Source organism: Peromyscus leucopus, chromosome 23, assembly GCF_004664715.2.
Source record: "Peromyscus leucopus breed LL Stock chromosome 23, UCI_PerLeu_2.1, whole genome shotgun sequence".
NCBI classification, from domain to species: domain Eukaryota; kingdom Metazoa; phylum Chordata; class Mammalia; order Rodentia; family Cricetidae; genus Peromyscus; species Peromyscus leucopus.
Genome location: NC_051082.1, coordinates 40,318,573 through 40,331,726, shown reverse-complemented (window position 1 = coordinate 40,331,726; position 13,154 = coordinate 40,318,573). Strand labels below are relative to the sequence as shown.

At 51.2% G+C, this 13,154-nt stretch overlaps 1 protein-coding gene across 1 annotated transcript in view; it reads right to left on the bottom strand.

The window, feature by feature from the left end:
- The window catches only part of Mad1l1 (mitotic arrest deficient 1 like 1), a 326,242-nt gene that overhangs the window by 253,095 nt on the left and 59,993 nt on the right, over nucleotides 1-13,154 (bottom strand). Inside the window, 1 exon segment of the mRNA XM_028859735.2 lies at nucleotides 6,462-6,548. Coding sequence (XP_028715568.1) covers nucleotides 6,462-6,548 — 87 coding nt within the window.

Below are 13,154 nucleotides of genomic sequence, written 5' to 3'. Positions count from 1 at the left end.
AGACCTTCCAGACCAAAGCCACAGGTGATGCCACAGTAAGTGCAGTCCTGGTTCTGAGCAGGCAGCCCATGAAAGCTGGCTGGAAAAAGAACGCCTCAGTCCCAAGAGCTCAGCCTGGCCTGGATGGATGGAGTGGACAAGGCAGAGTGGAGGAGGAAAGCATCCTGTCCACATCACTACACAGCTTGTCTCCAGGGGCCCTGCCTTACATGAGCATCTCACAGGTTCCAGGCTGGACAACTTCGAGTGGCCCAGGCAACAGCTGTGTCAGGACCTCCTTGGCAACCTGGGCTCCAACCTCAGCTGCAGCATGGATGCTTGGGGGACTTGACAGGCTGGTTCACGTTCACTGCCTCCCTGCAGATCCACTGGGTTTCAAATTCACCTCTGCAAAATAATGGAAAAATGGGGACTACACCCACTTAGGACGAGTTAGACACTGCCTAGGGCGTGCTAGCAAGAACACTCCAAACAAGGAAACACCCATGGGCACTAGTTGCTCTCATCACAGATGAAAAAAAGGCCCTGCTATCTCTACCATCCCTCTTCCTATTCAGCAAAACAAACAAACAAACAAACAAACAAAAACAAAAACCACAGAAACCCCCTCAAATCCCTGCACAAGTCTCGCCAGGGCACGGGGCCATCCTATCCTGTAAGTCTCTGTCTGGACGACAACCTAACGTGCAGTCAGTGAGCCTCTTGCCTGACACTCAACCACAGCACCTTAACACAACCAACAGGAAGCCGGGAAGTAATGATGGTGATGCAGTGGAGACCCGGGCCCCTGAACTCCTGACTCTAAAGAGCCCCAAGCCAGAGCAGAGTGGGTTTTGGGCAGCCCAGTGCAGTGGACAGAGGACAGAGGACACACTCAAGATCTATAGCCAAACCCCAGGCAACCTGCCTGCCCCTTAGCCACAAAACCATTATCAGCCTTACAGGACAGAAGCAAGGCTGCCCAGTGAGGAGGGCAGGTTCCTGCCACTGTAATCAGATGCCGTTCGAAGGTGCCAAGGATGCACAGAAGGCCCTGACAGCCCCATCCATATCTATGATCGATGGTACCTGTGAGCTGTGCAGGATAGGTGAGAAGGAAAGCAGGCACAGCCCGATGGCTCACAGCAGCCCTCGATGGGATGTGCAGACCAGCACCTTCCTTGAGGATGCCCTACTTGTGTCCACTGGGCAAGCTGCCCTTTGCCCTCCAAGTAGGAATCTGTCCAACCCTGTGCACATATCCTGCACATGGACCCTTCGCACCCAGTCCTCACCCATCAGAGAGCTGCCCAACACCAGGGATGTAGTCCCCAAGAAAGCCCTGCAGAGACATGCTCTCCACTTCAACAGACAACATTCACCTGAGCAAAGACTCCAGGTCCTCCCCACCTACCGAACAGGACACATCGTCCATCCCTCCCCACTTCAATCCATTCATGTCCTGTAACATCCTCCCCAGCCCACTCTCTTCACCACTCCCCACTCTCATCCTCTGCAACTCAAAATACCCAGTGCCCTCACTGGAGGAAATGCGAGCGCCACCTCTGGGCTTCACCCAAACACCCAGAGAAAAGAGAACAAACAAATTCGGCCGGATGGGGTAACACACACACTACCCCAGCACTGGGGAGGCTGAGCAAGCAAGACTGTGTCTATGGCCAGCACTGGCTGGACACAAGAAATTTCAGGGAGGTCCAGACCAGCCTTGAAGACAGAAGGAGACAATGTCTCCAAAAAAACAAACAAAAAGTCAATTTCAGTATAATGAGTTCAGAACCACACCTAACCAGCTAGGGATCAAGGTCATCCCATCTCAATGGTAAGAGGCACATTCCCTGCTCCTGACAAGTTGAAAATTCTAGGATGAGACCTCATCTGACCTTCCCAGGAGGCTGATAGTCTGTAATTCAACCTCCTCCAGTGGGGCCCCTACCGCCGTGCACCTCAGGACAGAGCCCTGCTTAGTAGCCTTCAGAGGCATGGCTCTGCCCCACACATGCTAGGGCCAGCTGAGGGAGCTCCAGCCGACATGCAAAAGGCCAACTCCAGCCACACCTCCCTGCTCCAAGGAGACAGACCTACAGACAAGCACTCTCTGGTCTCCAGCATGGGTGCCCACCTGACGTTCTGGCACAGCTGCTGCTGGCAGATGCAGATGACTCACACAGGGTTGGGGAGGTGCTGTGCCCCTGACTGGATGTCCTCAAGACCGGAGGTATTGCCATGCTCTTCACAGCAGAAAGGGGTGTGTGTGTGTGTGTGTGTGTGTGTGTGTGTGTGTGTGTGTGTGTATGTGTGTGTGTGTGTGTCTTCTAACAGCCGGTGAGCGTCCTGCACTTTTCCAACAGCAAGTCGGGTGAGGCGTGGGGACCAGAAGGGTGAGGAAGAAAAGATGGGGGATGAAGAGGAAAAGAAGAAAGAAGAACACAGATGAAAAAAAAGGAGGACCAGAGGAGGTGAGAGGAAGAGAGAAGGGGAAGAAGGACTAGAGGGATAAGGAATTAAGGAAGAGGAGGAGGAGGGACAGGAGGGAGAAAGAAAACGGAGCCAACAGTAGCTTATGAAGCTCAGGGCAAAGGTGTGATAAAGAACATGTTTAAAGGCCACAAAAGAGGAAACCCCTGTTTGCAAGATCCAGACACAGTCAGTAGCTGGGCTGGAACAGTGGGCAAGAATGCAGCATGATGGGAGTACAGGCCACGGTCCGCACAGCCCGCACACAACCAGAACCACAGCCCTGCAGGACGTGACGGAAGCTGGTGCTGATGGTGTGCTCCTCTGCACTACACGGTACCCAAAAATAAAGACCTCCAGTGTCCTGCCTGTTCCTGTGGAAAGCAGGGCCCACCCTGTGACGCCCATGCAGCGTGGGCTGCACCCTGTTCTCTCAGTTCATTTCAACTGAATCTGCTGAACCGTCTTCAAAATGCCAAGGAAAACAACTGGCCTTGCAGAGTCTCCTGGTCCTGTGAACCAAACAGTGGAGGCCTGCCCTGTAAGCCCAGGATCCAAAGGCTAAATGAAGCACTCCAACTAGTGTCAGCCGCCCAACCGCCAAGGCCGGTGCCGCCTAGCCACCTCCCCATCCTGAGGTCTGATTCCATCTGGAACCTGCATTAAAGGGAAAGGCAGGACCCAGTGCACAGTAGGCTAGGAATACAGAGTCTCAGCTTATCTCCTGAGTGGCCTGAAACATGTTGCACCAGAGGTCCTGGGGTTGATAATCATCTGTTATAGAATATTATTTTAAGGTGTGTTACTTTTGTTTACATTGCATTTGTTTAAAACACCTGATGGTCTCATAAAGAACTAAATGACCAATGGCAAGCACAAGAAAAGATATGTGGGGCTGGCAGGCAGAGAGAATATATAGAAGAAATCTGAGATAAAAGAAGTAGCCAGAGAAAGAGGAGGACATCAGGGGTCAGTCACCCAGCTACACAACTAGACAGTAAGAGTGAGAGTAAGATTTACATGAATAAGAGAACAGAAAAGCCCAGAGGCAAAAGACAGATGGGTTAAGTTAAGGAAATCTGGCTAACAACAAGCCAAGCTAAGGCCGGGCATTTATAAATAAGAATAAGCCTCTGGGTATGATTTATTTGGGAGCTGGGTGGCAGGCCCTCAAAGGGCAAAAAGAAAAAACCAACAACCACCCACCCCACCAAAGTGCCAGCTATCTTAATCTAGACCATCCCAGTTTCCAGGCATGGAACTGGGCTGACCTGGACGCCACAGTAACCACTGTATCCTACCTTACTAAGAATAGCCCCTGGCCCCAGCCAGACAGTGAGGAACCTAGAATAACCCTGGAAACCTAGCCCTAGAACCCCACAGCTGTTGCCTCTGCACTTCTCAGCTCAGCAGCTCGGCTCTGCAAGGCTCACAAGCCAGGAAACTGCTTAGCCAGCTCTATGAGAAGCCTGCTTCCAGGCTACAGAAGCCACAAACAACAAGGAGTCACAGGTCCCACAACCCAGGCACAGAAGGCCAGCACACAGAAACCCCAAAACAACTCATCTTGGAAAAGTGTTCCCAGGGAGGCAGAGGCAGTACTGTGGACCGTGCCTCTCTCTGAGACCTGTTAACTAGGGACCATGACATCCTACAGAAGAGAGTGAAATGCCAGGCACACCCACGGATGCCCTGATGTTATAGCTGTACTGGCTCAGGGGACCCCCCAGCCCCGCCTGTCCCTGGCAGAGGCTGACTCAACCCACACTGGAAAACACAAGCCAGGTATGTTGGGAAGTGTGCCAGTGGGCCCCCTTCCCCATGGCTCTCGGGCCGACATGAGTCTTACTTTGCCTGGTCACAGCAGCTAACTCCTGGGTGGGAGGGAATCGCAGACAGGTTTCCTTCCCTTTAATAGTTCATTCCGTTTCATAGTTAGAGGAAAATGAAGAGGATCGCCAGGCAAACGTTCAAGCTTTAATTCCAAATCACTTTTCATGCCCGTTTCATCTGACAGTGGCTTTGAAAGCAAAAGGCAATCTTTATCATGTGAGCTTTCCCAAGTAAATGGATGTGATTATGTTCAACATAACCAGATGCTTCTAGAAGCCAATTTTCAGAGTGACATCAGCACTCAAAATGAGAAAGCCTTCCTTCTGGCTAGTAAATGATTAAAACACTGCTGTCTCGGAAAGAGGACGAGGCTATGGCTGGATCATCAACAACAAACAGGCTGGCTCCGTGCTCCCCCAGCCCTGTCCATGCAGGGCCAGTCCGTTCAGGACACCAGAGGCTCTTGCCCTGGTCACTGCACACAGCCCCTCCCTCTGGCTCTGCAGAGGCCCATCCCACTTGCCTCAGGTAGCTCAAGCACACGTGGGATAACCTTGGGCTCACCATGGCAACCCCATCTTCTGGCAGTACAGGATCTAGACAGGCACACAGCTCAGTTTTGGGCACTGAAGGGGATCAGCTGGACTGGGGCCACAGAAAAGCCTTCCCTATTCCATAAAAGACTCAAAGAAGACTACTTTTTGTCTTGGAACATAACATTAAACCTGGGATGGCATCTCAAAGTCACAAGATCGGCTGCGTGGCTAGCCATGGGGCAAATGGGCAAGAGCCCAAGCTAATGTGAAAGAAGACCAAACACATTTGGTCTCGAGTTTCTGGCAGAACCCTAAAACTCTTGGGCTCCACTGGGTGAGAGGCCTGTCTGCTGGTATTCTCAACAAGTTCCTTTGCTAATGAGATAGGCTAGTCCAAGCCTACAATGCTCAGGTTGGAGCTGGTCACAAAGGGACTAGAAAAGAGAGAGGAGACGCTGCTAGCCCCAGTCACTGACTTGGAGGCTGGGCTCTGAAACTCTTCCCAACAGGATTTGGACACTTTGGGGTTGGTGAGTGCCTCAGGATGGTGGGAGGGTGGTGTACCTGTAAAAGGCAATGTCCCAACACACACCCTGCTCTGAGCACCCTCCACCCGGTTGCTCCTGGGCTGAATCCATTAGAAGAAACCAGGAGTCTCAAGGAGACACTCTCCTGACTTCTGAGAATCCCCAGGCCTGAGGAAGGGTGGTGGGATGGAAGTGTGGGTGACCTGAGGATCTGACACATGTGACTGACATCTGAGCAGACCCTTAGTGTCAGAGCAGAAGCGAAAAGCACACAGTTGGTGTTGGGCTTGGGAAAGTGGTGCTGGACAAAGCAGGAGGTGAGTGGTGTGGGAGGACAGGCAGCATGGCAGGCCAGGCAGGCCTCAGAGCTGTCCCTGGATGTCCTGCTGGACTGTGGAACAAAAGTGCCAACTGCTCATCTCAGGGTAAGGGCACAGGTCAGATGGACTGTCCATGTCTGTGGTCACACAGGTCTGCACACATCATACATGCACGAACCCAAGGGCCTTTCAGAGTCCACACAGTAGGGAAGCTGTAAGGCTCCTGATCTAGGCAGGGTCAGGAAGACAGCTTGCAGAGTGGCTCAAGCTGAGACTCACTGCTATGTGGCATGCAGGCAGCATCGACTCCCATGGCTCCGACCACGTGAGGCACAGCCATCTCCCAACGCTGACTGTGTGCATGCAGTTTAAATAAGTTCACCTGAAGCACTCATACACGGAAGTGTGTGTAATGAGAGGTCTTCAGGCCGCTGAGGGCAATGACCTTCCAAAGGACTGAGACAGCTCTCAGCAACCCTTGGCTGGTGCTCAAAAGAGCTGTTAAAACAAAATCCCAACCCTCTCTAGCTTTCTCCAATATGCAAGCTAGCCCAAAACATGCATGCACACAAACCTATCATCTGCTTTCCTAAGCACAGCTACACCCTAAGAATGCCACCATTATGCCCTAAAAAAATTAAGTTCTTCTTGAAAAGTACCCAGCCGCAGGTGCTATGTAACAGTAACGGAAAACAGACAGCCACTTCAAGTACACCAGAAGGAAGGTACACAGGACTCAAGCTGCCAAGAACACACACACACACACAGCCAGATGCACCCAGATCGGCTACCTGCTGGTGATGGTGTTATTCTTCTCCTTCAGGGCGAGCTCTCGCTGCTGCAGCTCAACCACGAACCTGGAAAGGTCCTCCGGAGTCCTGAGGGATAAAGAAGGCACACTCAGTTCCTGCTCTCCCCGGAAATGGATCAACCACCAAAAGCCACACCATCCACTGGCAATTCAGGGATCTGCATGAGTTCGTCCTGCAGCCCGTGTGCAGACAAACAGCCAGTAGTCACAGCTGTCATCCAGGTCCAAACATAGCCTACCCACCCAGGTAGACCCCTTTCAAAATACACCTCAGGACTATGGAGCTCACTCAGTTGGTAACATACTTCCACACAAGCATGAAGATCCGAACTTAGTTCCCAGAAGCCATATTTATTTAGGGAAAATTAAAAAAACAACAACAAACAAAAAAAAAAAAAACCAAGCTGGTGTGTTGGGACAGCAAGATGACTCCTTGGGTAAAAGGTACTTGCCACCAACCCTGAGGACCTGAGCTCAATCCCTGGACTCCACATGGGGAAAGGAACCAATTCCCTCAAGTTGTCCTCTGAGCCTCACAAGCACATACACAATTAATTAATTAAACAAAATGGATTTAAAATATTAAGAATATACAAAGCCTGATGTGCTAGCGCCTGCTCAGTGCTGAGGTTGACATAGGTGTATGCTTAGGGCTCCCTGGCCAGCCTAACCTACTTGGCGAGTCCCAGGCCAATGAGAGACTATCTAAAAGACAAGGTGGATGGCACCAAGGAATAACATCCAAAGTTGACCTGTGACCTCTAAAAGTGTGTGCACTTGTATGCACTACAATTCTCATGAGCAACTCTGGTCAATCCTGGGTGTAGATGAGCTACCCCAGGTACAATGAGCTGAACTCTGACCTTATTACAGCCCTTTACAAGAGGCTGGAGATGCAGCCCAGTGGTAGAGTACTTGCCTAGCAGGCATATGACCCAGGGTTCCAACCAGGAAAATACATTGAGAACCTCTCCTCATCCCCCTTTCTGCAATACAAGGTCACAAGAAAGCAATCATCTGAAAGGTGGGGGGTGAGCCCTCCTCAGCACAGGAACATCTACCTGCAGACCCAGGAGAGGTCAGTTCCAGCCCCAAAAGCCCCACCTGTGGGTCTGCTGGCAACCCAGGCAGGCTATAAAGTTTCTTTTGGCAGAAGGGCCAAACAAGGGTGCCAGGAAAAAAGATGCCCATGAAAGAGCCAGGCACAAACTGACTCTACACTTGAACTACACAGAGTGGGTAAGTAACATGTATATTCTTATAGTCACAGAAGGCACCCTGGTGGGAAGCGTGGTTCAGTGAAATTGTGTTTGCCTGCACTGGTGGGGGCAATCAAGATCTCTTCTATGCACTGTGTGAATTTCACAGACTGAGAACTTGCAGTGCATGTATATGTAAGTATAAGTAAAAGCCAAAAAACAGAAAAACTTAAGAAAAAAAGAAAAAAAAAAAAAAGACAAGAAAAGGCCACAATGGAGAAAGTCACCAGCAGTATGCAGCTTAGGGAACAGGACACTTGCCATGTGCTGCCAGTCTGCCATCAGCCCTGGAACCAGGATGAAGGGAGGCTGGGGAGGGGGGAGGTTGGGATCACAGTCCTTAAGAAGCCCTGGGATGCAGGAACCACCCCAGTACTGCATGGCCCCACTGGAAGTGAGGGTGGCAATTGGCCTCCAGCATGGAGAAGGGCTTTCAAGACCTGTAGAGTCAGAGGGGAGCCTTCACCTTGTCCCTGACCAGAGCCCATGGATTGCCAGGTGCCGGCTGAGATTTTGTGCTGCAGAAGCCTCTTGACCGGTTTGGTTAAAGATTCAGAGAAGCTTCCAGGCACTCTAGGGATTAGCAAAGTGCTTTCAACTACAAGGCGTCCCACCGAGTGCCACTGTGGCCTAAAAATACCACTGCCAGTTCGGTCCAGCGAGCGTGACACTCGCACTTCACAACTACAAAGTGGAAGGCACTCAGGGCCTCTGGGGCCTCCAACACATGGGATGACAGGGAAGTGACAGTTCCAACTGCAGCCCAAGCTGTGGCATCTGCTGCCGAACAACCGTGGCTTCAGCTGCGAGGCCTTTCATGGTCTGGCGGGGGGGCTCCCGGGGAGAGGTCTCTTTGTTCAGTGAGCAGCTGAACTGACACAAACTCAGCTGCAGGCACAGAACGCTGGGGGCCGGAGCCCACTAGTTTATTTCGGAGGCCAAGACAGTTCCAGCCCCAACCGCAGCTATTCTGAGTTCTAATAGCAGGTGCCATGGCTCTCACTGAAGCCCTAAGTGCTGGTTTCACAGCGTCTGAAAGACACCCAATCCCGAGGACACCAGTGTGGAGAATGAATGAGGTGGCAGCAGCCACAGACCCAATTAACAAACACCAGGCCATGAGCTCTCTTCCAAGGTGCCATTCTTTGCAGAGAATAGGAAGCCACAGGGCTGCGACCACGGTCCAAAACTGCAGGGACTGGTCTTCAGCCAGGCCCAACTGCAAAGGAGGGGGAGGCGGGAACAGGGCCCTCCACCGCCCGCACTGTTTCTGCAAAGAAGTATGCCGTGTCCAGAACAGAACACATTAGACAGCAAAAACTGTGCGAAGAGCTGAAAGGGTGACAGCCCTCGCTGCTATGGAGACACAGACTCGGACTTCTCCTGGGACTGATGAGACGCTGCTCTCGAGGGTCCAGACAGGACAACCAAACACCACACACTGAGTCAGCACTGCATGGTGTGCCTGCTGCCCACGATCCTAAGGTCACCCAGCAAGAGTCGGAATCTCAAGTCCTGAGGCCACAGCCATTAAGGCTTCAGCAGACACTGGAGAGGTACAAGTCTATCTCATCATTAGAGGTGGGAACCGCCCTGTGGCAGCCTGACCATGAAACAGGCAATATCACTCATCCACCTTCCAAAGCTGCCAGTTCCAAGCGTGTAGAGGGACAGTCCTTCTCCCTGAGGGAGGCAAGGCAGGGCCGGCTGCTGCTGTCTCAGGCACAGAGGTTTGCCACAGCAGCAAAGGACCAACAGGCCCCTGTCACATGACATCCCTCCTCCTTTTGGGAAATGAGGTCACACAGATGGCCTGGCCAGGAGAGGAACAGGAAGGCAGATGCTGTTCCAATTCACAGTCATTAGCACACTCCCTCCTCAGGGCCCTTCTCCGGGTGCTTCTCCTGTAGTGTGCACACAGCTCTCCTGTCACTTTAGGTGTCTGCTCACTGTCACCTGTCTTTAGCTGGGCTTGCACCAGCCTACGCATCTACAGCCTGAAGCCTCATCATCAAGCCCTGCTCTTCATGGGTTCTGTTTGCACCATTATCCTCCCCAGCCCAAAGCATAGGCTCACACACCATGTACTAACTCCACCCTGGCCACCAGCCATCCTTCTCCTTCATCAGGTGTCAGGGTCACAAGAGGAATTGACCACAGATTCTGTCCTGGCTCTTCACTGCAGAGAATGGACAAAACCCCATGAGACCTTTCTACATCCTGCCAAGTTCTTAAATTAAGACACTGGATTAAAAGTTCAGTGTTGCCTGGGCAGGGTGGCACACGCCTTTAATTCCAGCACTCAGGAGACAGAGCCAGGAGGATCTCTGTGAGTTGGAGGCCAGTCTGGTCAACAGAGATCCAGGACAGGCTCCAAAACTACACAGAGAAACCCTGCCTCAAGATCCCCAACCCCTGGGGGAAAAAAAGGAAGAGAAGCAGAAAGTGCATAAACTGTACCATTTCAATAAACCAAAAACTAAACCTGGCTATGCTGGCTCGAATATATACCAAACAGTAGGGGCCAAAGAAAGGAGGAAGTGAGAAAATAAGCAGGAGCCTTACCGCCAACGTTTCTAAGCTTCTGATGTATTTTTAAGTTGCATTTGGTATTGGGGGTTACGTGGCACAGCACCCGTGGAGGTCAGAGGACAACATGCATGTGTAGGTTCTGCCCTTTCACCATGTGGGTCCCAGAGATTAAACTCGGGTCACCAGGCTTGGTAGCTGGCGCCTTCACAGGCTGAGCCAGTTCATAGGTCCCTTCTTAAATCTTTTGCGCCATGGAAATATAATAAATACTAGGTAGTCAATGACTACTAGTTTCAAAGTTTAGCTGGAAACCTCACGAAGCAGGTGCTGTCTAAAATCTCTTCAAAAAAAAAAAAGGAAATGTGTTATTCCCATGACCAATTAACACATGGAAATTCTACTATAACATTTATAACCGAGCAATCAGATCATTCCTAAATCAGGTTCGGCTACATATAACACAGATGACCTGTGTCATAAAAGAGGCCATTACAGAATATTGGTGAAATCTGGTGTGTGTGGGTGTGGTGTGCAGTGTGTGGGTGGGTGCATGTGTGTGAGAGAGTGTGTGCACTGTCGTGAGAATGGGGCTCTCTATAAATACACAGACAGGACTTGATCCCTGAGGAGAGAAATCGAAAATCTGTGCACCTAGCTTTTTGTTTTTGTTTTAAATTTGGGGGGAGGTGGAGTGGGACAGAATCTCACAATTAGCCCGGGCTGTCCTGCAACTCACCTGTAGACCAGGCTGGCCTTGAACTCACAGAAATCAATTGCCTGGGCCTCCCCAGTGCTAAGATTAAAGGTGTGCCATCATACCCAGCTTGTACCCAAGACATTTTAACCTCAAAAGGAAAAAGGATAAAAAATGTGGGCTGAGGAGATGGTCACTGGGTGAGGCTCTTACTGCACAGGCATGAGGGTCGGAGTTCAGATTCCCAGCATGCAGCAGCTGGGCACGGTCACATAGACCTGCACCTCCAGCACAGAGGAGGCAGAGACAGAAGGTCCCTGGTGCTCGCTGGCCAGTCAGTGTAGACTAAACAGCAAGCTCCACTCGGTGACAGATCCTGTCTCAAAAACAGTAAGGGGGACAGCAATTGAGGAAGACACCTGACGTCAACCTGTGGACTCCATGCCACCTCACCTGGGCAAACATGCAGAAGCGTGTGACACACACAGACACACACACAGACACACACACACACACACACACACACACACACACAGATACACAGACACACACAGACACACACACACCATCCTCAAATCTTCATGGAGTTTTATCTGGTATTCCGCACAAACCACACCCAGAAGACACACTCATGACTTCAAGCTTTGTGCCTCAGAGGCGGGCCGCCCTGCCACCTGACTTCATGACGTTTGATCTTAACTGTTTAAAGTTTTCCTATTCACCACCAACGTTTCCACGATTTCCCTGTGCGCCCTCCGTGGCCTTCAACTCTGCACAGGAATGCCATCTTCTCCAGGCACTGCTATGGCGAGAGCTTTCAGAGTCTCTCTTCCATCCCGAAGCACATGCACGTGGCCCCACAGGCACCTCCTGGGAGTGAGAGTGCATGATCAAGCCCACTGCTGCCTCAGAGTCAGAACAATTCATGAGTCACGCCAAGGGAGCTCCCAGGGTGAGCATGGGGCAGAGCCAGGGTAAAATGGAGAAGGCCCCTTGCCTTCAAAGGCACTGTTCTTTTGGTGAGTTGAGATGGCTACAGAGATGAAAGCCTGATTCTTTTTTATAATAAATAAATAAATATAGACAAACAAACAAACAATGGGGGGGACCAAGGGTAGGGCCTGTGGAGATGCCTTGGTTGATAAAATGCCAATCTGAAAGCACCAACACCTGATTTGTTTGTTTACACTTATTTATGTGAGTGGCTGGTGTGCGTATGTGTGTGCGTGCGCATGCGTGCATGTGTGTGCAGGTCAAAAGCACCTTGTGAAATTTTGAAAGTCAGTGCTCTCCTTCTATCATGTGGGTCCCAGATCCAACTCAGGTGACCTCATCAGGCTTGGTGTCATGCACCTTTACCCACTGTGGCCATCTCACTACCTGACTGATCCTCAGTCCCCATGTAAAAAGCTAGGGGTGGCAGTTCCTGCCTATAACCCCAAAACTCTGGAAACAGAGACAGGAGGGTCCCTAGAACTCAGTGGCCAGCTAATCTAGCAAAATCAGTGAGCACTAGGCTCAGGAAGACACTCTGTCTCAAAAAACAGGGCGGAGAATGACTGAGGAAGACACTGTTAAACTCACAAGTGCGTGTGCGCGTGCACACACACATGCATATACATGTGCAAAGAAAAGAAAGAAACAGGATAATAATCACAAACGGCCTACTAGAAAGTGACCTCGGGCTACAGTATCTGCCAGAATTTGCCAGAGCTAACTTGGGCTAGCCTAGGCAGCACTAGACAACCCAGAGGTCCTTTGGGGCCATGGTCTTTCCAAAGCCTGTGTGCTGCTGTCCACACAAATCCAACCCCAAGTCCAGACAACAAGAAATACAGACAACAGAAACATGTGCATGGGTCTCATTCTGATTTCCAAACAGGAGACTCTCAAGTCATCAGGAGGCTGGGGCGTGGAACTCACAGCTTACACTGGGATGCCAGGCAGACAGACAGCCTGAGCTGCCCTCACACAGGCCTCAGGCCCCATATCCAACCAGCTGACCCCTGCAGACTCAGTGGCCCTCTCTGAATCAATGAGAACAGAGTGCTTAGTGGAAGGCGTCACCGTGACGCTGCTAGGGGCTGCAAGTCAGACAGTCCTTTAGGGCATGCTCAGCTGGACCATACAGAAACTGACAGCACACTTCCAGGTCAGTGAGATGGCTGGGGGAGGGGGGGGTAGAGGT